Source organism: Malaya genurostris, chromosome 2 (assembly GCF_030247185.1).
Source record: "Malaya genurostris strain Urasoe2022 chromosome 2, Malgen_1.1, whole genome shotgun sequence".
Taxonomy (NCBI): domain Eukaryota; kingdom Metazoa; phylum Arthropoda; class Insecta; order Diptera; family Culicidae; genus Malaya; species Malaya genurostris.
This window is the reverse complement of record NC_080571.1, coordinates 275242631-275269909: the sequence shown is the minus strand read 5'-3', so window position 1 is coordinate 275269909 and position 27279 is coordinate 275242631. Positions and strand designations below refer to the sequence as shown.

At 36.3% G+C, this 27279-nt stretch overlaps 1 protein-coding gene across 5 annotated transcripts in view; it reads left to right on the top strand.

The window, feature by feature from the left end:
- LOC131430147 (receptor-type tyrosine-protein phosphatase-like N) overlaps positions 1–27279 on the top strand; it is an 83993-nt gene that overhangs the window by 16394 nt on the left and 40320 nt on the right. For all 5 annotated transcript variants that reach the window (XM_058594871.1, XM_058594869.1, XM_058594870.1 and 2 more), the window contains one exon: positions 11003–11343. In XM_058594871.1, the coding sequence (XP_058450854.1) occupies positions 11205–11343 (139 nt within the window). In that variant the 5' untranslated portion in view covers positions 11003–11204. The remainder of the gene's footprint in view (positions 1–11002; positions 11344–27279) is intronic.

Below are 27279 nucleotides of genomic sequence, written 5' to 3'. Positions count from 1 at the left end.
TGCATTTCATTTTTTTGACAGTTAATGAACATGCTTTTCCGTCATCTTCAGCATTGGTCATGTGAATATGAAGGTCATGTGTTCGTGTGAAACGACCTGTTGACTTGAGTCCTGCGTTGATGCATGATGAAAACTATGCCTAAATCTGATCCGCTTCTCAACAATTCGCATTCCCACGAACAACCGTCACGATATGAGCACGTTAGTGCAATACGGTTTCCTTTCCACGCATTCCACACGGTTCCATTGCGCAAGTGATGGTGAGTGAATACGTGCGTGTTTAAGGAGAAAATTTTTCTTCTGCCCTGTGGAACCGTCAGATTGAACGGCTGTCCTGCATACTATCATCGAATGGGTGTGATGCAGCCTTGGTATTTTGTTCATACTCCACATTATAGCCATTCCGTGCTGGCATTTTTCAGCTCCCGAGCTGCCCGACAGGCTCTCTCTCTCTCTCTTTACATGGGCAGAAGAAAGCATTAGTTCGGGTTATTATCGCATAACATGCGCTTAGTAATGGGTGACATGCAACAGATGGATGACGATATCGTAGGAAGTGGAAAACGCCATACGCAGGAAGGGCGACGGTCGATTGTCGGTTGTTGACTAGAAAAAAGCAAATAAACAAATGACATTTGTTACGAGCTCACAATACACAAAAGGTTAGCTTTGAATGTTGATTTCCCTGTCCCATATTCTTATCAAGCTCGAATATTTATTAAAGGCGTTGGGGGTGGTTACTTGCGCCTGATGTTGACGTCAATGGCAGCTGAAGAGTGTACCATGATATCTTTGTTTTCGCCGCAGAGCGTTCTACAGTATACTAGACATAGGGTTATTACCTTTATTAGGGTCGTTTTGCTATGGCTAGTCAATATTACTTTTCACTTGGGAAACTTTTGAGGCACTTCAGTTGTTCAATTACAAGGTATGTATCAAATGAGCATTTTTTGCTCCAACACCATTGATACAGTCATACCAGATAATACATAGTTTTTACAGTACATGGAGTAATATATAAAAGAAAGATCATGCAATTATTATACAACACTTTTTTCTTCTTGAAGAAAAGTGTCACGCAATTCTTTGGCAACATGAAAAGTTCAACACGAGCTTTTAACATGCACAGCTATAATATGTATGAATGGCATTTGGCCTACGTGAAAGTCGGAACTTACAGCCTTCTTTTTAATTTTGAATTACTGGATGCAAAACTTGTTGGAACTCGTATTGAAGCTCTATTTTATCAAAAAATTACGAAACACTAGAGCACGTCATACTTGATGGGAATATTTTCAGCATTCCGAAAGAGGCTTGTAGCACATTGCTCTTATTACTTGGAGCTCATTACTCGATGGCTGCGGGGATAAATCATAAAATATTGTGGCACTTGAAGTAACAAGTTTTTGGAATTGAACTTACTCTTAATTTAGGTTGGCTTGACCGACAGGTCGTGAGTTGACCGTGATTGATGAAAAACAGCTGAAATTATTTGTTCATAAAGCTATGGTGAGCGTCCTCAAGCTGAGCGAGCATGTCGGAAGTAGTTTGTACGGTTAAAAAATAACAATTTTGATTTAGACGACGAAGAACTAACCGAAGCGCCACCAAAGTTTTAAGGTGGAGACAGTGGCCTACCGAGAAAATTTGGTGTCCAGAGCAAAATAAGAGATTTATCATCCCCAATCGTTGGTTTAGTGAGCAAAAAAGCATTAGCAAAAAAGGATTAGCAAAAACAAAAACAAAAAAACGTTACATACACACATACACACACACAGACATTTTGCGTACTCGACGAACTGAGTCGAATGGTATATGACACTCGGCCCTCCGGGCCTCGGTTCAAAAGTAGGTTTTCACAGTGATTGCATAACCTTTCTATATGAGAAAGGCAAAAAGTAGTGGTTAGCGATAGACAATATAGCTTCAGGTGAAAAAAACTACATGAGCTTTTATATATATATATATATATATATAAATATATATATATGTATATATATATATATATATATATATATATATATATATATATATATATATATATATATATATATATATATATATATATATATATATATATATATATATATATATATATATATATATATATATACATATATATATATCCTTAATAGCTTAGAGTGTAATGAAGACGTCGACCCGGGTTGGCGGTTCAACGCATAGGGCGCGCCAGTTGTCATATATTCGAGCCCCGACGTGGAAGGACTTATAGTGTCAGTAGGATCGTAGTAGTACTAGCCACTACGATCCTACTGACATCCTACCTCGGCTGCGAAGTCTGTTGAAAGAGAAAGGCAAAATTCCACAAAAGGAATGTAATGTCAAGACTTTGCTTATAATGAAGACATGTGCAAAATTTCGTTACAATCTACCAAGTGGCTATCGGGATGACTTCCAAGCAATTTGGAACCAAACCTGAAGAAATTTGAAATTAATCGATTCATTAGTGTTTTAGATATCGTGCTCAGCGCAAATGACTGCAAAGAAGCGTTTTACGACAGGAGCCAGGCGCGTAGCCAGAGAAAATTTTCGGGGGGGGAGGGGGGGGGGGGGGTTTAGAACATGGTGATAAATCAACACATGTACAATTTATATCACAATGTTTCCCATGGGTTATAATTTTTTGTTTCGGGGGGGGTTTGAACCCCTAAACCCCCCCCCCCCCCCTGTGTACGCGCCTGACAGGAGCCGTACAATGAACATTTTTTTCTTTGTATTTTACTATAGTGCAACATTTCAAGAATACTCTGTGAAATTTTCAAGTTTATCGGGGCAAAACTTGCTTATCTCAAACTGCAAAGAGACAAGAGCTCGGCCCACAGGCCCAAGAGTTCTGATTCGATAGACTTGAAAATTTGACAAAACTCTCTTGAAATGTTTTATTATGACAAAATATAAAAAAGTATGATTTTTTCGAAACCCTACGCGCTTCCCAGGAAAATAAATTGTTTCCTTTGTCTATATACAATTAACTTTAAACGGGTTTTTCTCGAAAGCAGGTTTTGAAAATTCGAAAACTATTTCATCATTTTTTTCAAATTTTGCACACACTTTTTAGATGTAAAATACCAGACCCCAACGTTTTCCTTTTCGTTCTGAGGAAGTTTTACAGCTACAGAAAAGAACAAAATAAAAAAAATAAAAACGTTGGGGTCCAGAAAAACATCAAATTATACTAAGCTGCTTTGATTAGTTGACTTCTGATTAAAGCTTGCTTCAGATAGATTGGAACAATTGCCTATATTTCAGTTATTTACTATTGAATACAAACGTAGCGTTTTCTTCATACTTTTAAGAAAAAATACGGATAAAATTATTCGTCACGGCTTCGAAGGAATTCTCGAATTTTTCTGTAACACGGCTCATTAGGCGGCGCACACCTTCTTCGTCCATCGTTTTAGCTATCTTATTCCACCAGGTCGTGATCTGATTGATGTCTTTGACAACCTTTCCCTTTGCCTTGAGTCTCCTCTTCATGATTGCCAAGTATTTCTCAATAGGGCGGAACTGGGCAGTTGGGTGGGTTAAGGTTTTTCGAAACAAACTGGACCCTTTTCTCTGCATACCGTTCTTGAACGACTTTGCTGTAATGGCAGCTTGCCAAATTTGGCCAAAACATTACGAAATGGTCGTGGGATCGAATGAACGGCAAAATTCGTTTTAGGAGACACTCTTTTTGGTATAGTTCCGATGTCATTGTCTTATTTGTAACGAAAACTTTCATTTTTTGCCACAGCTGCAAATTCCCTGCCAAATCATAAATTTTCTTGCAAATTTGTCGCAAAAACAAATTTAAATTTGGCTGGAACATCCACCCGAGCCGTTGCCAAGTAAAATTTTTGTCCTGAGATTAGCCCGAAGTCAGCCTTTACATAGGTTTCATCGTCCATCAGAAGACACCCGTCGAACTTGGCCTGGTCATATAGTTTCCGAGCACGAATTTTGACCACACTATTCAGTTTTATGGTCCGATTTGGCTGTTTGCTAGCTCGATACGACTTGATTCCTTCCCGGAATCGAGTTCTCCTCACGGTACTATGGGCTGCACCGAATTTTCTGGTTAAATCACGGTCCGACAGCTTAGGATTCCTCTTTATCGTCTTCAAAATCTTACCACGAAGTTTCCGGTCGACAGTTCCACTCCGACGATTGGCTTAAGGCTTCCGAATCGTTGTCAATGTTTCCTTATACCGTTTGATATTATTATGCAAAACATTTGAATTTATTTTGTTGAACGATGGCTCTAAAAAATTCGCAAAAATAGTGTTTTTTTTAACCATTGAACAAGAATTTCTCAGAATTCAGCACACAATTTTACATTTATTGCAATATCTACTTTTTACCAATCCTTCAATCTATCACATTGTCACTTCATTCGGGGGGTTGAAAGTGATAACCGGTAAGAAAATTAGAGGTACGAGTTTCGAATAAAGTACATTCCTCAACTAACGCATATTAAAACCATGATAGATTTTCATGGCAGAAGAGTTTTTGCTTATGGCTGGGATCATTTGTCTATAAAATCATGAGTAATTGTCATAAGTTCATGAGAAGATAAAATGATTGGTTCCATGATCTTGTAATCGGATTTCTTTGTTTGTACCATTTTTTAACAATTAACAGCTTACGAGTTGAAACGATTTGAAGAACAGTCTTAAGTGGAATTGATCCCGCAGTGTTTTACCATAATGAAAACGTGTACAAAGTTTAACCGAAATTGGAGGAGTATGTACAGTCAGATGAGTTATAGCTAACGCTCGTATCTGTACTGTAATTTTAATACTGTATTTTTGACCCAAATTATACGTACTGTTTTTTCTCTTGAAAATACAGTATTCTAAGGGTATAGCCGGGATTGCCTATAAAAACTATCCCCAAACAGAAATTGAATGAAAGTTATTAATTACTTCAATACCCAAGACCTGAACTCAAGTTCGTATTTAGCTCTGAAGGCGAGTGGTGTATGATTTCAGAACTAAATACCATGTGTCTCCACCTGATGATATTTTGATGGAGACGCATGGTTTATCGATTGATTTATTTTTTTAAAGTCTGATATTATACCCCTCCACATTTTTAAAAAATCTGAAAAAATACAGCGTAATTTACTAATAAATGATTTATTTTTTATGTAAAATTTAGAGTGGTACCAAAATTGAAAAGGCGAGTAAAAAAAATCGAAAATTTTGAACATCTTTTTTTACATGAAATAAAGAAGGTTTCCGACTTTTTTTTTAAATTTTTGGCTAAAGAAGTTTTTGAAAATTTGAAATAAAATGAAAATCAGAAGAATCACCCTAACTCCACAAATATTGCAGTTGAAGGGTTAAAATTTTGGGAAAATCATCTCCAATACAAACCCGTTCAAACAGTTTATATAAATTTAATTTCTGTTTGGAGCAGTTTTTATATGCATTCCCGACTACACCCTTTGTGCTGCATTTTCCAATTGAAATGCACTGTATTTTTCAAATCGAAAAATTAACACAATAGTTTAAGTCTTCGACGCATCGAATTCCGATTCACTGAAATACAAAATGTCTGAGAAAGCAGTAGCATCATGTAGCGAATATAATCACATGCAAACAACAATCGGCGGGTTGTTCATGACAAAAGGTCAATTGGAAATGTCATATAGATTTGTTGCTTTCTCTCCTTTCTATCGTGGTTTTTTTTTATTGTTCATTCTTGATCAAAGCGCGTAACAACAATTTTGCTAGCATTTGTTATTTTGAAACAAAAGAAAAATTACAAATATTCGTTTCTTAAAAAAACAAAAAAAGAATGTCAAGTTTTTTTTTTTAAACTGTTTTGTAATTATTTCAAGTGCATGTGGTGGTAAAAAAAACAATTTCCATTGGGAAATAAAAAAGTACGGGGGTGTAATGTAAGAGACATAACTGGATGTCGTGAATACGAATAAAACTGACATGATTTCTTTACACTTTCGAATTCGAATTGACAGTTGATCGATTGTGTGAATTGCGAAACTTTCCCCCTTTTTACTACTAAAATTTTAAACGATTTTTGTCGTCGATTATCTCACTTCGGATTTGCATATTTCATTGAAAGAAACTATCAAGATGCTGTACAGGATACAGTTCTTTAGATAACATTTAGAGCCAATGCAAACCACCAGCAGCTGATGCAATCGTTCTTGCTTGAATTGAAAATAGCTTTGCGTACAAACCGACACATCCGCTCGCAGTGTCAAATGATGCGAAACTGGTTTAATGCGTCTTCTCGCCCTGACGACCGGAAGGCAAATGAGAACTACGACCTGGGGTTTTTATCCACGCAGAAGGTGCGCTCTCCGATGCCGCTGTTTGAATACGTCTTCTCTCACCGACGTCTGCTTCCATCCAACGCACAAGAAGAAATGATCGATTTTCGACCACGGTTCCCCTTTTATAACGCTCAGAAAACCTAATTTTTGAGTTGTTTGTGGTTATCTCATACTGTTCAAAATATTATCCTAAATTCCGGATCATATTTTTGATGAAATAGTGAAAGAATTATGTTGCTGCCATTAATACAAGTCGAGATATTTACGATTAAGTTCTGCCCATTCTTCCATATGGCTAATTTTGAAAAGGGGCTCCATAGTAAAGTAAGTCGTATTCACGAAAAAAAAGTTATTGAGATGATGAAGATAAATCATTTGATAATTATTTACATTTATTTCTAAAGACTGTACCAGAAAGCATGGACGCAACTAAAAACCGCTGCTATTTCGCAATGGTTCAGAATCTGTCAATTTTTATGGCTGCGTCCAGTTGTTGTTTGAATCTTCGAAACTATAAGAAGCAGAAACAACCAAAACGTAGTCCGAAACAAGAAGCATCGATCAGGCCGAGGGTTCGAAAGTTGTACAATACGATTCTTGCTGGAAATTTGAACTGCATAATCATGGACGACGAAACCTACGTGAAACTCGATTGCAAATCCTTGCCGGGACCACAATATTATACGGTGCGAGAAGGGCAAGTGTTAAACCAGTCCGAGACAGCGATTGAAGTCGAAAAATTTGGTAAGAAAGCTATGATCTGGCAAGCAATTTGTAGCTGCGGTAAGATTTCGAAACCCTTCATCACCACTGCTTCAATGAACAGCGAAATATACATCAAGGAATGTTTACAAAAACTTCTACCCATGATTTGAAGCCACAAGGATCCTGTTGTTTTCTGGCTAGATCTTATTTCTTGCCACTACTCGAAATCAACGGTAGAATGATGTACTACCAAAAATGTCACTTTCGTCCCAAAATCCACCAAATTTCCCACAACTTCGACCAATTGAGGAATTTTGGGCATTAACGAAGGCACATGTCTTAGGAAACATGTGTCGGCAGCCAAAACCATTAAACAGTTTGAAAAAGATTGGAAAAAAGTGTCAAAACTTGTCGCCAAGAAATCTGTACGGAATTTAATGAGGAACGTTCGCAAGAAAGTGCGCCAGCTAGTCTACAATGGCTAAAGAGCAAATGTTGAGAATAATATTCTGTTGTTGTAGTCTAATATTATCAGTATATCGAATAAAATTTGAATATCTAACACTTGTGAATTATTTACAGCGAAATCAATGTGTGTCCATACTTTCTGGGACAGTCTTTATTCTCTATTTTAAGATAAAATGCGTACTGAAGAATGTATTGTTTTTTCAAAGTCGATGTAGGGGAAAGGTGGGTAATAGTGCGCGGTACATATTAGTGCGCATCTCATTGTGAACTCCTGTTAATGTTTACACGGGCAAAATTACGATTCTAGATATAAGCAAAACGAGTCATGATTTGGGGAAAATAGTATATTTTCATGTTATGATAATACACCATGATTAAAAATTCTGAGATCATGATCCATTAGAACTGATTTCGCTGAAATTTAAGCGTAACGCACTTGACGTTGTTGGGTTTAACTTCAGGCGTGTTTCTACTATAATGGTAGTCATTGCAACATAAATTCAGGCGTTATGTTTTAAAATATGAAGGTTTCGAATATGAATTAAATCAAATGATGTGATGAACGTATTTTTACGCGATTTTAACTAATGTCTCAAATGACATACATTTGAATTGCAAAACAGTGAAAATTCTTTTAATCTGAATCATTACAAATTAAAATATGTTTTTATGAAAAACGACGACGCCTAAAATAACGTGCTTACTTGTGCTCATTGCTCCAGTTTTGATTTTGTGTTTCAGAATTCAAAAACTTTAACAAACTGCATGAAAAAACACGTGTGAAATAAACCTCTTAAAACAAACTCTATGTCGAATTCTTGCAAATACCGCAGAACGATTTTTCTTTATTTTTGTTTTAAAAAAATCGTTCGCCAAATCGTCTTATTTAAAATCTTTATGTTGTCAAGTCTTTATCAGTTGTTGGATGAAACAACACAATTATGAAAGGAATATACCTCAGTATGAAATAAATATTTTCAGTAGCTCTTGTTTTTCAATGTCTGCTTCTTGCCTTACCATTACTCTATTAAGCAATCTATCACATCACTTGAGGAAGAGGGTTCAAAGTGATATCCGGGTAGAAAATCGGAGTTACGAGCTCTGAAAGAAATACATTTCTCAAGTAACGCATTTTCGGACCATGATTAATTTTCATGGGAAAAGACTTATTGCTCATGGTTTCATGACAAGTTAGAATGATTAATGTCATGATTATTTAATCATAACAGCAGTAACGAATTTCTTTCCGTGTACCACTATTTACTTACAATAAATATTGAGATTTGACCCAATTAACTTTAATTAAATTACATTTCACATTCCCTATTATTTTATACCGATACGACAGACGTAAATATAAAATCTGTCATTGGAAAATAAACTTTATATTTATTTCTAATAGAATCACGTTTTTGGCATTAAAAATGCCTTACTCTTCACTATATGGGGTCGGGTGTCAATTAAAAGTTTCAAAAATAGTCGCGTAACCTTTTTGTGTCATAATTTTGAACGTTAATAGCTCGGTCATTTGTTGATGGATTGTTATAATTTAACAACCAATCGATTCGGAAACTTTTAACTTAAACATGTGTGACGACGTCGTTTCAGTATTTCAATAGTAAACTATTGAAAAAATGGTTGGAATCGACCTATGTTTTCATCCACCAATCCCTGTTGTACAAAATGACGTCAACTTTTTGTTCAGCATAGGAGGCTTTGCGTCATGCATAAAAAACACCGTATCGTTATGCGTAGTATGAAGAGAAATCTATAAATATAGGCTGCAAAATATTTCTTTGCCTAGTCGATGATTGACTGTGAATGAAACAAGTAGCTCGTCCAGTGAGCTGATGACTGGATTGTATATGCGTTCGCTCGCTGGATTTTCGCTTTTGCTTTATGTGTTGGTGAAATTTTCTGTTGTCTGCGCAACACCGTGTTCGCTTGAGTATCTTATATATCATCTAGCTATTGAAGAACCGAATCAGCGTGGTAACCGATTCTTTTGAAATATCCCATGTATTTAGCAAATTTTTGGTCGATTTTGCCATTAAAAATGCCTTACACTTCGCTTCCCGAGGCTGGGTGTCAATTTAAAACATGCAAAACTTATCGCGTAACATTCTTCTGTCATAATTTTGAACGCTTATAACTCAGTCATTTGTTGATGGATTTATTTAATTCAACAACTAATCGATTTGGAAACATTAAACTTAAACTTATGAGATAACGTCGTTTGAATATTTCAATTGCATACCATTGAAAAATTGTTTTGAATTGAGTATTTTATTTTGGTTCTCTGGTAACTATCAGGCCAATTTAGAATTATTGGCGATAGATTTTTCGGATCTAATTTGCAGCGCTTGTTCCTCGATAATTTGTTAATGGATTTTCCTAATTTAAATGATTCCAAAGCTTCAATACTGTAAGCTTAAAAATGTTTTACTTTGTCAACGGATCGGTTTGCTTACTTAAATCTTCATTCCCATACGAACAAAACGTGACAATGTGACTGAACAAGCTGTTGTCCAACCAGGAACTAAACGCTTTAAAAGATTCAAAATTAAATTCTGAAATTTATCTAGAAGCGGCCTCCTCGATTTAGTAGTATAAATGAGTTCCACAGTTGTATATATTATGTATTTATTATGAAGACACTAGAAACGATCCTTTTTTAATGTTATTGTGCTCGGTCGTGTCTTGAATACAACCCTCTAATTTTTTTTTGTTTAGTAACAGTTTTTCGACCCAAACGAAGTTATCATCGAGTATTCCGAGTATTACGGAAAATACGAGTATTCGAGTACTAAGGAAAATACATTGTGCGCATACTTGTGCACCACTGCGCACTATTACCTTACCTTGTGCACTATTAGGAACAAAACATGAATATTTTGTGGCTTCCATGCTCGTAAGCAACATAATAATTGTAATCGTTCATTTGAGGATATTGAAAAACAAGGTTTTATATTTCCGTAGACGTGTTTATGATATTGATAAAAGTAATATTTTATTTGTAATACATCAAAAAGCTTACGTGCGCACTAATCGCCACCTCTCCCCCACTGTATTTTCTCGATCTTTCTGCAAAATGTACTGTTTTTCGTCGAAAAAAATAATACGAATATTACTAGAATTGCTATATTTAGCCTTCAGTCGGATGAATGTCTTCACTCTCATCTCAAAGACGAGGTTCATACTATCAATTCTGTCGAGTTACGATTCAGCTATGATGAAACATTATTTTCGACCTTTAGCACTTCCATGTGGGTTGGTAGTCCAGAAGTGAATAGATTCCAGTAGAACTGTAGCCTTGGTCATAATATCTTATCCTATTATCTTTGTTCATCCCACGGAGTTACATCATTATTTTCAACCTGGCATGACGCAGTTGTTATTCGCCAAAACCGACCGGAATCGTTATTAACTTTCTTCCTTCCAGTTCACGAAATATGATAGTCAAGAAACGTTGCAATTAATTTCACCTTATTTTTCTTTTTTCTTTTTCTTCATATCCCACAGATATCCAGGAAAGTAGCGGTCAACATCGGACCAGTATTGATTCTCGTGACAGCTAGTGTTGATCCTGCAACCAGTGTAATAAAACGGAAATCCCACGAGTAGCCTGACTGAGTCCGTCAACCGCCATCCCCCGTCTCCTGAAATCAAGCCGTGCAAGCGAGAGGGGGCCAGCATAACTTTAAAGTGATGTAATAATAGCACAATGTCAAATATTGACATATCGACGACAGCACTAGCAGCATGGACACACAACTGGCGACAACGCGTACAATTGCTGGTGGCATCATGGCTGATGCTGGTCAATATTGGCAGTAGCACCGTCTCGGCCGAGGGCAATATCGGTGAGTGTGGATGTGGGGACTCGCAACTCAATTTGTTTCTTCTTCGCAATTGGGACCATACCATTCGGGTATCGAGTTTTGATTGGGTCGTCCGACTGCGATTGACATTCTGATGAAGGTAGATGGGAACACTGACGAGAACATAATTGGAACATGATGCCGGGTACTTGCTGTGACAATTAATACTAGCATCTGTAAATGATTTGTCTAGTTATTGATTTTCTTTCATTTCTATGATTCGTTAAGCTTAGGCTTCTGTCAGTCGGATATTTAGATCCAGTTTTCATATGACCGAGTTTGAACCTAGAACGATTCTAACCCACGCAAAGTCATAATGAAAAAGTATCATTGTTTCTATATTAGGTAGGAGTAGCTGGGGCAAAAAAGGCCGCGAGATGAAAATGCCACTAACAATAATTCGAGCACTAAACGTCACATCCTCTCGGGCTAGTTTTCTATACGCGAGCTCGAGCATTGGCTACAATTGTCATATGTTCGTTTGACATGTCGTACATTCAGTAGAACCTCAGTAGTCGATGAGTGCAAAAGTGTCATTTTTACGTCAAAAGTAAAATTTTCTTGTTCCATAATTATTGCGTTGTAGAATATAGAAATGCTACGTTTTCTTCTGGGACTAATTACTCAATAATCAGCACTACAAAGTTTGCATTGAATGCTCCCACACAGCTCACCCGGATTGTGCGCTCAAGCGACAGTACTTTCACATGTGTGAATTGCTTCCCTGAGCCAAACAGTAAATCAGAGTATGAGTGAAAAGTTTTCTTGTTCATTTAAATTTTGGTCTTAACTAAAAGGCAACATTTTATTTCACATATCAGCAATTCCATGAAAAACTTTCGGAATCTCGTAATATTTGAAAGAATCTTTCTCCACGCTTACCTTACGCTTTCTGTTGGGAATTTTCGAGAAATTGCAGTAATCGCTCCGTGATAATCAAAAGACCAAGTGAACAAAGAGATGCTGTCATTTGCAGTTAGGCCCTTTTGTCGTGGAACTATAGAATTGTATGACTGTTTAACGGTTTTCATGGTTTGCGAATTAGCGATATGTTATTTTCGGTTTTTGAGTTATATTTTTTTGAAAATTTAAAGCCTCGTTGTTTACGACCATGCGGCCTCCATATATTTATGCAGCAATTTCATGAAAAACTGATATACGATCTATCAAGATTTCGTAATGTTTGGAAGTATCGTTTTTCATAAAAAAAATATTAGATCCGTATTCTTTTATTCTGCCATTAGGGTGATTGTTGCCACCTAAACATCAAATGCCACCTAAACATCAAACACTCTCCTGTGAGCGTGCTCCACACACATTTTTTTCGCATAAGTGTTCTACGGCATTCTTAACTGGTTAGAGACGATCAAACATTCTCCACCTCAGTCGTGCTCCTTTTGGCTCTCACTCACTCACTCTTGTACAGACAAACATGCACACGAACTGCTGCACCCGTTACTCTTCCACTCTCGCACTCTTGTCGTTGCTTACTCTTTGATTACACACATGAAAACTCCTACTCGTTCTTTCGCTCCCACTCGCTCTTTCGCTCCCACTCGCTCTTTCGCTCCCGCTCGAACTCTAAGTTCTATTGACATTGCTGCGTTCCATTCGCTATCGTTATTATAACGACAATAATAAAAATCTAATCACAAAGCATGCAACAGTTTCAACCTTATTACTGTTATTTACTTGAATTTCGTACAGAGAATGAACAGGAGTACAGGACTAGAGCGAACACAAACAAGGGCTATTTCAAACATTGCGCAAAACCCTGAACTCCTGTTACTTCTATAAATCAAATTCATAGTAAATAGCGTTTAATTGGGTTTAATCCAATTAGATTAAAACAATCCGGGAATTAAAACGAAGTGCTGCTATTGGGTATTGGACTTTCGACATGTGAATAACACATGGATCAATAAGTCCCGAGACTAACAATGGAAACAACATTTTTTTGCAAAATTGTTTTTATTCATCAACATAATCACCTTTTAGGGTGATACAATGGTTCCAACGTGTTTCCAATTTTTCAATACCATGTTTATAAAAAAATTCATCTTCGCTTCAAAATAAGCTTCAGTTTTAGCGATGACCTCCTCATTTGAGCCAAATCTTTTTCCCTGGAGCATTTTTTTAAGATCAGCAAAGAGCCATTAGTCACTGGGGGCTAAATCTGGCGAGTATGGGGGGTGGGGAAGCAGATCAAAGCCCAATTCGTTCAATTTCGCCATTGTTGATGAAAAAGTTTTTTTTTCTCTGCATGTGCGGTCGTTTTTTTTGCGATTTCCTCCTTCAAACGCTCCAGTAAGTCAATATAATAATCACTGTTGATCGATTTACCTTTTTCGAGGTAGTCAATGAGAATCACGCCATGTGTATCCAAAAAAACTGACGCCATGACTTTGCCAGCTGACTGCTGCGTTTTCGGACGCTTCGGACGGCTTTCGCCAGCTGTGCGCCACTCAGATGACTGCCGCTTCAACTCTGGAGTGTAGTGATGTATCCATGTTTCGTCCATGTCACGTAACGACGCAAGAAATCTTTTTTGTTGCGAGTAAATAGCGACAAACTGCTTTCTGAATCATCGACTCGTTGCTGTTTTTGTTCCATCGAAAGCAATCGCGGCACCCACTTGGAAAAAACCTTTTTCATGCTCAATTTTTCATGAAGGATAGAAAATACACTTCCATATGATATCTGTGTCATCTCAGCAATCTCACGGAGCTTCACTTTACGAACTTTCATTATTATTTTTTTTTTTTTAAATAACTATTAATTGGAATATGAGTTAAAATTAAATTATTAAGATTTAAATTGGGTGTTCAGCCACAAGTGGTGACTTTTCAGCCCTATTATATATATATGATTTGGTTATTACCATGAGGACATTATTTGCTTCCGCAATTCTGAGATTTTTGTGTAGGGAAAATTCTAAACCTACTTGTATTGTGTAATGGGGAAAAGGAACTTATATACTAACTTACTAACTAATACAGAGATCGAATCGATTCAATTGAAGATTGCATCGATTTTTGTCGGAATTTGCTTATAATATTATGTGACATTACATCTAATGGTTCTATATTTGTGAGTCTGTGTAACTCATTTGTACTAAACCAGGGAGGACGCTTCAGAATCATTTTCAGAATTTTATTCTGAATCCTTTGAAGCGTTTTCTTCCTGGTGGAACAACAGCTTGACCAAATTGGTACCGCATAAAGCATGGCTGGTCTGAAAATTTGTTTATAAATTAACAATTTGTTTTTTAGACAGAGCTTAGAATTTCTGTTTATAAGAGAATACAAACATTTAATATATTTATTACACTTTGCCTGGATTCCTTCAATGTGATCCTTGAAAGTGAGATTTTTGTCATACGTTAAACCTAAGTATTTAGCTTGATCAGACCATGTCAATTCCAAGCCATTCAATTTGAGAATGTGACTATTGTTTGGTTTAAGAAAAGAAGCTCTTGGCTTGTGAGGAAAGATAATTAATTGCGTTTTTGCTGCATTTGGTTTAATTTTCCATTTTGACAGATAATCACTGAAAATATTTAAACTTCTTTGTAGGCGACTGCAGATCACTCTTAGATTTCTACCTGTGGCTAACAGACTTGTGTCGTCACAGAATAGCGATTTCTGACAACCAACGGGTAGATTTGGAAGATCAGAAGTGAAAATATTATACAAGATTGGAGCTACACTCGAACCCTGCGGAACACCGGCTCGTACGGGTAGCAATTCAGATTTACAATTCTGATAGCTAACCTGAAGAGTACGATCAGTTAAATAATTTTGAATCATTTTGATCAAATAAATAGGAAACTGGAAATTAGACATTTTTGCTATTAAACCTTTGTGCCAAACACTGTCGAATGCTTTTTCTATGTCTAGAAGAGCAACTCCAGTGGATAACCCAGAAGATTTATTTGATTTTATCATGTTCGTTACTCTGACAAGTTGATGAGTAGTTGAATGTTCATGACGAAATCCAAATTGCTCTGGTAAAAAAATTGAATTCTCATTTATATGAGTCATCATTCTCAACAAGATAATTTTTTCAAAAAGTTTACTGATAGAAGAAAGTAAGCTAATTGGGCGATAACTTGATGTTTCTGCTGGGTTTTTATCAGGTTTTAGGATAGGAATTACTTTAGCGTTTTTCCATCTTTTTGGGAAGTAAGCTAATGAAAAACACTTGTTGAAAATTTTAACCAGGAGTCTCAAGGCAACATCGGGAAGATTTTTAATAAGAATATTAAAAATTCCATCATTACCAGGAGCCTTCATGTTTTTGAGTTTCCTAATAATTGATTTAATTTCATCAAAATTCGTCTCAATAATGTCATCGTGTGATAACACTTGGGTTGAAATATGATCATATTTCAGTGAGACTTCATTTTCAATAGGACTCACAACGTTTAAATTAAAATTGTGGACACTCTCGAACTGCTGAGCAAGTTTTTTAACTTTTTCACCATTTGTAAGAAGTATTTGATTTCCTTCCTTGAGAGCAGGAATTGGTTTCTGAGGTTTCTTAAGAACCTTAGAAAGTTTCCAGAAAGGTTTAGAATATGGTTTAATTTGTTCAACTTCTTTAGCGAAATTTTCATTTCGCAAAAGAGTAAATCTATGTTTAATTTCTTTTTGTAAATCCTTAACTATGTTTTTCATAGCAGGATCACGAGAACGTTGATATTGTCGTCGACGAACATTCTTCAACCGAATGAGCAGTTGAAGATTGTCATCGATGATAGGAGAATTTAATTTAGTTTGAGCTTTGGGAACTGAAAGATTTCTAGCTTCGATAATATAATGATTCAAATTATCAATTGCTGTGTCAATGTCCGCAGAATTTTCTAAAATAGTTTCATGATCCACATGATTTTCAATGTGAGATCTGTAATCCAACCAATTAGCTCTATGATAGTTGAAAATAGAACTAATTGGATTAATTATAGCTTCGTTGGAAAGTCTGAATGTTACAGGAAGATGATCTGAGTCAAAGTCAGCATGAGTAATCGGTTCACTACAAATGTGACTTTGATCTGTTAGAACCAGATCAATTGTAGACGGGTTTTTCACGGAAGAGAAACAAGTAGGATTACTGGGATGAAGAACTGTGAAGTAACCAGCTGAGAGTTGATTATGAAGTATTTTACCATTACTGTTATTTTGCCTACAATTCCACTGGACATGCTTAGCATTTAAGTCCCCTATTACGAAAAATTTCGATCGATATCTTGTAAGTTTTTGCAAATCGCCTTTAAAGAAATTTATTTGTTCGCCGGTGCATTGGAATGGCAAATATGCTCCAGCGATGAAATAAATTCCATGAATGGTTTAAACTTCGATTCCCAAGCTTTCAATAACTTTAGTATTGAAAGAAGGTAAAATTCGATGTTTAATTTGCCGTTGGACAAAAATGGCAACTCCACCACCCATTCCAGTAAACCTGTCAAATCGATGAACCACATAATGTGGATTACTTTTCAATTTGACATTTGGTTTAAGAAAAGTTTCTGTCACAATGGCAATATGGATTTTGTGAACTTTGAGAAAATTATAAAATTCATCTTCACTCGATTTCAAAGATCGAGCATTCCAATTTAAAATATTCAAATAATTATTTAACATCACTGTTAAATTTTAAATTCATTATAATATTATTTGCAAATTTCCATCCGATTTGAAATGCTTCAAAAAGTGATGAAGTCGAATTCATTTGGATGATCATTTGAAAAAGTTGATCTTGTAGGTAGATCATTTTATTTTCAGTTATATCGCCTAAATCGACTTCATTTAAAGAAGCGAATGGCATTGAAGGAATATTTGTAGGTAGACTGCCATTAGAAGAAGATGATTTGGCCGGTCTACCTATTAATAAATTGTTTTCGTTAGAAGAAGAACTGCAAGGCGGTCCTGTGTTTTGATTATTTACATTAGAAGAAATAGGTGATAGATTTCTACCTAATATACCAGCATAACTGACTTTAGAAGAAGATGATGACGAGGTCGATCTACCTGTCAATAAATTGTTTTCGTTAGAAGATGAATTGGCAGGCGTACCTGTATTTTCAGGTATGTTCTGTAAATTTAAGGTCGTTGATTTGATTTGTTGTCTAAGCGAACGAGCGTTTAAAATTTTTTCCCTGACAGGACATTTCAAATAATTCGATTTATGATTTCCATTGCAATTTGAACATGAAAATTTATCAGTGGTTTCACTCATTGGACAAACGTCTTTCGAATGCGATTGACCACAATTCAAACACCGTATATCCATATGACAATTTTTGGTTCCATGACCGAAGCCTTGGCAACGACGACATTGCGTTAAGTTTGCAATACGATTATGCCGTTTATAATGTTCCCAATGAATTTTAATGTGGGAAATGAAACGTACTTTTTCTAAAGTTTTCAAATTGTTTACATCACTTCGATTGAAGTGTATTAGGTAAAGTTCATGGGAAATTCCAGAGCGTGGTTTAGAAGTACCATTCGCTCTTTTTTTTCATAAGTATTACTTGGGAAGGGGCAAAACCAAGCAATTCTTTTAGTTCATTTTTAATTTCATCAATACTTTGATCATTTGATAATCCTTTCAAGACAGCCTTGAAGGGTCTGTCTGATTTTATATCATATGAATAAAATTTATGAAGTTTCTCGGACAAATATCGAATAAGACGTTCGTAATCTTCCAATCCATCCACCAAGACTCGACATTCTCCTCTTCGTCCGATTTGAAATGAGACTTTTACTTCCGGGAGAAAAGTAGAAAGCTCAGTACGGAATGCTTTGAAGTCGGAAATCATCACCGTCACTGGTGGCATAGATTGATGTTTCTTCCCAGAACGACAAGCGTCCATTTTGGGAATTTTTGAAGAATTTTCTTCTATGTCGCTACAATCGGATTCAGGAAGAATCTCGTAAATATTGTTAGACGGCATAGGATCAATGGAAGGGAAATCCGTCCGTTGTCTTTTATTTTTACATTCAGATTCTATAAGATCGTGAATGTTATTAGAAAAATGTTGAATAACGGATTGTGATTTATTCCGTATTGAATTATTTTTAGCCTTAGGCTTGTTGCCTTTCCGGTTGGACGCAGGCATTTTTTAAATTAATGAAATTTTAAATTAAATTAACTAGGCTAAATTAGTCTTCGATTAGACTCCTAGCTAGCCTTAAAAAAGGCTGATTAATTTCTTAGTCACTCTAATATCACTCTTTGTATCACTTAGTCACTCTAATATCACTCTTTGTATCACTTAGTCACTTGGTTAGTGATTCAGGTAGCCTTGAAAAAGACTGAAGCCTTGAATCAATGAAACTCTAGGTAGCCAGAAAAAAATTCCAGGAGCCAAGAGCTATACGCGTGCGGTGCGAACGACTGTTCAACACCGACTGAACTTTCATTATAATTTTTGTAACTTCACTCACATTTTCCGGTGTAACGGCTTCCACAGGTCTACCCGAGCGTTCCGCGTCATTTGTGTCGGTACGACCACGTTTAAACTCGGCGGACCACCGACAAATCGTTGCTTTTGATGGACAAGAGTCCGGATAACATTTTTCAATCCATTGTTACGCTTGCACGGTGTTTTTACCCATTAAAAACAATGTTTTATCAAAACACGAAACTCGGTTTTTTCCATTTTTTAAACAAACTACAAAACGACTTTACTCCAACCTCGATAACTCAGCTGTTTCTGGTCGGATCGACTTGAAATTTTGACCCGTTTCAAGCAAAGGTTAGTACTCTAGAAAGACGTGGTTACTGGTTTACTACGAGCGCCATCTCTGCTTTAGTCTCGGGAGTTATTGATCCATGTGTTATTATCATCTGCTAGTGAAAATCGTATCAGTCCTTTTTATTTCTTCGAGGAGCTTTGAAATACACCAGCAACAGCACACTCCAGAGACTATCACGCTCGCATAAGCTTCGATTTGCCAAAAAAAAAAACTACCGTGCGCTGCACACTGCCAGTACACTGGAAGAGTGCTCACACTCCATGTGTGTAGATGTGGACTCGCTCTTGGAGTGATTCCTAACATAATGTGTTGCTCTCGCTCTATTAGCAACACTGCCGAAAATTAGAATGACCAAAATATGTTTTCTATTAAATATTAGTTTTTTGTAGTTGGTGTCTTCACAAAAGTTGATGTAAGAAGTTAGTAATATGGTTTCTTATTTAGATTAAAATCTGAAATCTAACTTTCTTATTTGAACTCAAACAAGATTTTTTTGTACAATAAAGTTTTAGAAAATTTTTTTTTGAGCAACTTTACTGAAAAACGCACCTTTCTAGCTTTTCATTTGATCGAGTTACATCCATTTTCCTGAGTAAAAGTAGGGTGACTCCTGGGAAAACCTTTTTTTTCGTTCTAACTTTTTTGTGAAACGTTCAATGGAAAAGTTGTCTACAGAAGAGTTGTTGAACTAATTATTTTGCTAAGCAAAGTAGAACTAATTGATTTTGCTGTTGACATTGTCGAACAAACAAAATCGGAGAAGTTCAGAAGACTTACCCGAACAAGCAAAATATTTAGTTTTAGATAATAATTAAAATAATTAATTGTTTCATTTATTCAATACATATCAAACCACCGCCGAATGTTGTCCTATGTTTTATTTTGAATGTTAATGGTACGATATTTGCGATAACGGAATTAAAATTATTGAATCAGTTATTTCGGTAATAAAAATAATTAAAATTGTTCAACAAAAAGTCTATTTTCGGCTGTAGTTTTTGTTTGTCTCATTTCTCGAATAGGTAATGTATGGATTACTTGTAGGGCTAATTTGAAACTATTATTTTGCTAAAGAAAGTGTGTTGATACGAGCGTTTAAGAGTTATGCAATGTTTTTGAAGGTAGTTTTAGGACTAATTTAAATGAGTTGAAAAAATAACACCCTTCCAATTTTCTCTCAAAGTTTTACTGTTATTATGATCTCTCAGGAACCGCATAGAATACATTTTTACGATCTGGCATCTAAAGAATATTGATATTTGAAGGTTGACTAGTTTTTGATGATAAAATAATCATAACTTTTTACTGGTAGCTCATATGAAAAAGCTTAGTTTACCAAAATTGTACGCATTAATGAGTTCAATAACTCTTCTGAAGATAACTTTTCCATACAATGTTTGACAAAAAAGTTTAAACAAAATAAGTGAATTTTCAGAAGCCACCTTACTTTTACTCGGGAATTTTAATAAGAACCGTCCTAGTAGCTTTTCACATCAAAAGAACCACCATTTAGTTACCAACAACTTTTGTGAAGGTACCAACTACAAAAAAAACTAATATTAAATAGTGAAAATAATTTTGTCACCGTAATTTTGCGTTTCGGACCACTGTGCAATGGGCACTATGTCATTTTATATTTGTTCTGAAAGCTGAAACATTCATATATTTTTCCCAAAAACTGCAGATATTTCTTGACAAAATTACTCAAATTAACGGAACCGGTCAAGTGATTCAAAAATTATACATTCATCAAAAACGTATTTTTAAAGGAAATCGATAAAAAAAACACAGAAACCACGAAAACTTGAAATTGTCGAAAAACAAAAAAGCATACATCGCCAAGTTTAGAACTTGTTATGTAAAATTGTTTCTGATTTTAGAAAAAATATAAAGATATTATAGTGTTCATTGGTCGCAAACCATGAAAACCGTAAAAAAGTTATACGATTGACTTTTTAAAACACGAAACTTAAACATTACAATATTTGCATATTTCTTATACAAATTAGAAGCGTTTATTGACCACAAATTCAAAAATTAGAGCAATCGTTTAAATGGTTCAAACATTATGATTTTTGAAAATATCTTTTTTGAAAAAAAAAACGATTTTTTGATCCACCCTAACATGGAAATGGACACCCTAAAGACAACGTAAAAAAAAGCAGGTCTAAAATTTTTTGATGGAGAACTATTCTTCCAAATTTCGAGAGATCGTATATTACCTTTTTTACCGTTTCGTCTTAGACTCGTCAGTGCAGAGCAGTTCAAATTGAACTGCTCAGTGCAAAGTTAAACAGTTTAACTTGAACCGCTAAGCAATCGTATATCAGTTTCTCATGGAATTGCTAATATTTTGTTCAAATCATTTTTTTTCAAATTTCTTTGACAAAATCAGTAATTTTAAGACGAAATGATATTTTTCATGTACAAAACAGTTGTAAGATATCAATGAGGCCGAAAAAAAATTCGATTTACATACAATATCTGGCATTTCGGATTTTTTCCTGCGTGGAAATGTGACTGGCCATTTTAGCCTCACCCATTTTGAGATTTAAGATTTCGAGGTTGATGTACTCTGAGCCAGATTGAGCCCGTATTAGTAGGGATATGTATCTCAACCCACATACGTATTGTAGCTGAATGTTGTAGCTTACGAAAAATGTATAACATTCTGAGTGAGAGTGATGTTTTTTTCTGTACATTTCGCCCCTGGTTCCCTTACAAAGCTTTTTAACAGCACCGTGCTACGAAGGCTGTTGCCAAAGACCCACAATGGCTCAATGAAATACGAGTTAATATCCTATTTGCCTCCATTAGGCCAACACCACAAAATGGTGAACACGGGTTTCACGGCTCCCTTGTCGCTATTCATGTCACATCGACGGTCACGTACCGAGAAAATCCGCCACAGCTTGATACTTCAGTTCGGCATAATTTCTCGCACAACGAATTTCTCGGCACTACTTACTCCTCCACACTTGCCAGTAGTCCAGAAGTATGTGACAATCGGGTTTCTATGCTCGAAAGCTATAAGAAAATTTTTCCTGGAAAAGCATATATCGAGTTTTTGCATCGAAACCAAAATAGCAAATAGTACCACATTGAAGCAATATAATAAATACGGCGTGATATTCATAGAAAGCTCTGTTGTCATTTCGAATCAAAGAAGTTATCTTTCAGCCTCTTATTCCTCCGAATCAATCCTCCTGCGAAGGCAATTAGTGAAGGGCAGGTGGACCAAAGTATCACAATTGAACCACCCACGGTGTGCGTGGAAAAGCACTGTTGCGAACGGAGATATAAACATACCTACGATATTGTGTGCTATACATATACCTACATACTTTCGTTGGGACGCTTATGAAGAACATGATACTCGGTTTCTCCGGTGCTAGGCGACCGTTGATTCTGGATTGTGATGGTGGATGTGGCTGATCGAATTTATCATCCGTCTGTCAGCTCAACACAGTATGTGGCGACAATCTGTATTATGTTGATATGGAATACTTATGAAGCCTGTGGGCATTTTTGTGTGGTCGAATCGCAAGTCCACGCCCACGCACAGAGAGCGAGAAATCGTGCTTGTTTCTATCCGGCTGTCTATTAGCGCCGATACCAGCTGTTTAGGATGGCTCAACACGAATAGTAGCGATATGCATAATGAGGTTATTCATTCGAAATCTTAATTTCTTAAATCGCGTTCATTAACGAATGATATCCGGTTGACATATTCGTTTTTCTACCATACAACTGACGACATAAAACATTAGTATGGCTGAATGCAAAAATCGGATAAGAGCTACTTAGTTTGGATAATTCGTTTAAATAGGTTTGGATGCAAAAACCGGATAAAAACAAGAAGTGCAAAAAACGGCACGAATTTTGCAATGTATTTATACATCTAAACAGCCGGTTTTATTTTCAAAATAAATTCTTGCAACAGGTTTTTAGCATTGGCATTAGAGACCGCCCGTGTGTTGCTACTCCATTATTGATCAGAACCAATTAGATTGTAATATTGGTTACAATAGTGTTATAATATGGCCACCTTAAAGAAACACTGAAATATTTCTAAATGTGCTGATATACACAGTCAAGCGTGGAATTACTGGCCTAAGCGCCATATCTGAATTGTTCGAATTAGTAGTTCTTAAGCCAATTTTCGACCACTGTGAACAATACATCGCGGAAACTCAACACGGATTCATGCCGAAACGCTCCACTGCTACTAATCTCTTATCTTTTACGACGTACATAATGGATGCTATGTCTACTGGCTTCCAAACGGATGCTATTTAAACGGATCTCTCCGCGGCTTTTGATAAAATCAATCACGATCGCCAAACTGGATAGGCTGGATTTCGATTCCAGTATTCTTCGATGGATGCAATCGTATCTCTGCAATCGACGGGTGGTGATTAAAATCAATGACAGTCTTTCGAAGGAGTTTCCTGTTTTTTCCGGAATACCTCAAGGAAGCCATCTCGGTCCACTGACTTTCCTCCTTTATTTCAACGATGCAAATTACTTACTGGAAGGCCCACGACTATCTTTTGCTGATGACTTAAAGTTATACCAAATAATCAAGAGTGCAGAGGATGCTTCATACCTTCAGTGTCAAATGACCATTTTTTCAAGGTGGTGCGAGATCAACCGAATGACTTTAAACATTAGCAAATGCTCTATTATCACATTCACTCGTAAGAAAAACCCTTTGCGGTTTGATTATTGCCTTCATGATGCAGCGATTGCGTCGTGACATGTTCCATGCAAAGCTGATTGCCGATGTCTTGACGAACAATATCGATTGCCCAGCACTTCTTAGTCAAATCAACATCAATGTTCGTTCCTGAGCTCTCCGCAACAACAACCTCTTCAGATTGCCTCTACGTCGTACTAACTACTGAATCAACGGTGCCGTCCGTCATTGGATTGCAACGAACCTTCAACGGGATTCGATTTTCATTTTTCCCGCAGTCGAATAAGAGAAAAATTTTGAAATATTCTTAGAAACAATCATTAGGACTTAAATTTGTCTGTTGATTAAATACTAAACATTAAACGACCACATACTCAGTTTTTTCGCTTGCCGTAGGCATAATGCCCCAGCAACCGTATAATATGCCCCACAACAATGATGCGATATGCCCCTTGAAATGTCGATATAGAAGAAAAGCAGATAAAGAAGATTTACTTTGAATCACGTATACTGAAGGCGTTCGAGCAAAAGAAGGAGGTTTCAGTTCGGGATGTGGTTAAAAAAGTGGGCACTTCGAAGTCAAATGTTCTTCGTGCTAAAGAACGTTTAAATCTTCGAACCTGAAAGAAGCAGAAACAACCAAAACGTAGTCCGAAACAAAAAGCATTGATCAGACCGAGGGTTCGAAAGCTGTACAATACGATTCTTGCTGGAAATTTGAACTGCATAATCAAACCTACGTGAAACTCGATTACAAATCCTTGCCGGGACCACAATATTATACAGTGCAAGTAGGGCAAGTGTTAAACCAGTCCGAGACATCGATTGAAGTCGAAAAAGTTGGTAAGAAAGCTATGGTCTGGCAAGGAATTTGTAGCTGCGGTAAGATTTCGAAACCCTTCATCCCCACTGCTTCAATGTACAGCGAAATATACATCAAGGAATGTTTACAAAAACGACTTCTACCCATGATTCGAAGCCACAAGGATCCTGTTGTCTTCTGGCCAGATCTTGCTTCTTGCCATTACTCGAAATCAACGGTAGAATGGTATACTACCAAAAATGTCACTTTCGTCTCAAAAGACATGAATCCACCAAATTTCCCACAACTACGACCGATTGAGGAATTTTGGGCTTTAAAGAAGGCACATCTTAGGAAGCATGTCTCGGCAGCCGAAACCATTCACCGGTTTGAAAAAGATTGGAAAAAAGTGTCAAAACTTGTTTACAAGAAGTCTGTACGGAATTTAATGAGGAACATTTGCAAGAAGGGGCGCCAGCTAGTCTACAATGGCTAAGTAGCAAATGTTGAGAATAATATTCTGTTGTTGTAGTCTAATATTATCAGTATATCGAATAAAATTTGAATATCTAACACTTGTGAATTATTTACAGCGAAATCAAAGTGCGTCCATACTTTCTGGGACAGTCATTAACTCGAAGCAAACTGTTGAATCGAAGGTGGGGCATAATGTCCGTACAGTGGCTGTTATGAGAAAATTCGTACATCAAAGACATGGTTTTGTTTCTCTGGATTTTTATACTGTAAATAGAGACATTAGCACTGCTAAAATTTAATTACTAAGTAGCAATCGACCATTAGACGTTTTACACGGTTAAAATGGTTGTTTAGTCGTAGCAAAACCTTACATCGAAAAGCTGCCTAATGATATTTTTAGTTTTTTCAGATTTCCCATCTAACGACAACTGCCAAACTTGCATAGCAGAAAGATCTTACGAAAAGATAGTGTTAGTGATAAAACTTTTGTTCAGAAAAGTTTTGAACACTTAAAAAAGGATTTACTTGACCGCCACAGCATTCAAATATAATCCTATCTCTCAGAAAACACACCCTACAGAGATACAACACACACTGCATCACGAATGTATATCTTTGCTTTCTGCTTTGCCGTCGGACGCTGATTCGAGATTTTCTTTTTATCTCATTCATTACCTATGAGATAGAATCTTGGAAATGATATAGTAAAGGGGGAACGGTGCGCGCCCAGGCACGATTAGTCACGAACAAAACTTTGATCGGTTTTTTCTCGAAACCATGTTTTGCCTTTCTCTATAGAAAGGTATGATAATTGCTGGAAAACCCGACTTTTGAACGAAGCCTCGGAGATCCATAGTGTTATATACGATTCGACTCCGTTCGACGAGATCGGAAATGGCTTTAACAAATTTATGCTCGTTTGAAAGCTACTGTCGGGCCATTGATCATGTTGGTTTTTTTAGATTAGCAACACTCTTCTCATACAAATAGGCAACGCAAATGTCAAGCGCTTGGTTGAAAAAATGATGTGATTTAAACACTGAAGAATGCTTTTGTGAACTATTCGATTCAATCTGAATCAATTGGTGTCAAAAATGAGCCCAAATTAGTGTCACGAATTATTTAATAAAAAGATAAAAAATGTTTTGAAGAAAGAGAAAGGCATCATTATACCAATAGGTTGATTAAGAAGGGTTTTTTCTATTGGGTGTCACTCGTATCTCAAAAATGTTGCACGTGTCAACATGAACCAAACGGCATTTTGCTCGTTGGATGCCGCTGTATGCTTGGAATCACAACTAAAAATAATCATTGTCAGTGCTGGGAAAATAATGGTTAGAAAAAGTTCATTTCACTATCACTCGTGAAAAACTCAGTTCAAGAGATTGTCTAAAAAACTCAGTTACTGAAAAACTCACTTCAGAGATTTTCATTCATGAAATAAGCATACACAAAACTCTGAACCTCGAAGTTCACAAGTGATTTTTTGTGTCAACGAAACTTAATGACGAAATTTCACCCAAGGAAATACCGCTGAAGATAGGGGAGAAAGGTCTCCGATTACACTGCGATGCTAAATTTCCACTACGCTTCAGTTCGACACCGAAGTGATTCGTGCAAGATTTAATTATTATGTTATCATTAATAGAAATATCTCTACTGAATAAATTCGCAACTGTGAAATAATGACTGCAATATTTTTGGAACATTCCAAATAGTGATTATAGCGACGAAAGGTTGTTATAATTCCAGCTGGCTGATTACACTGTACTGTTTAGATTAAACCCAAGAATCCAATATTTAGCATGAATTTTATTCATAGAAGTAACAGGAGTGCAACATTGTCGGCAAGTCTCGAACACACATTAGGCACATTGTTTGAATGGCGCGTTTGCACTGGTAGTCTGTGCTCCTGTTACTTCTGTATACGTCATTCAAGCAAAATGGAATGGCATGGCTTATATTTTTAAATCTGCTGCTTTGTGATTGTTTTTATTGATGGTTTTTTTTTATCATTACAACTATTATTAGTCACATCACTTGCGGCTTTTATTAATGATGTAGTGCCGAATAAATTGCAAATACATCATCACTCTTGATTCACTTATCAACCACCATACGTACACTGAATATTTTCAGAAAGGTTCGGTTTTTGTTCATCTGCAAATTTACTCATCATG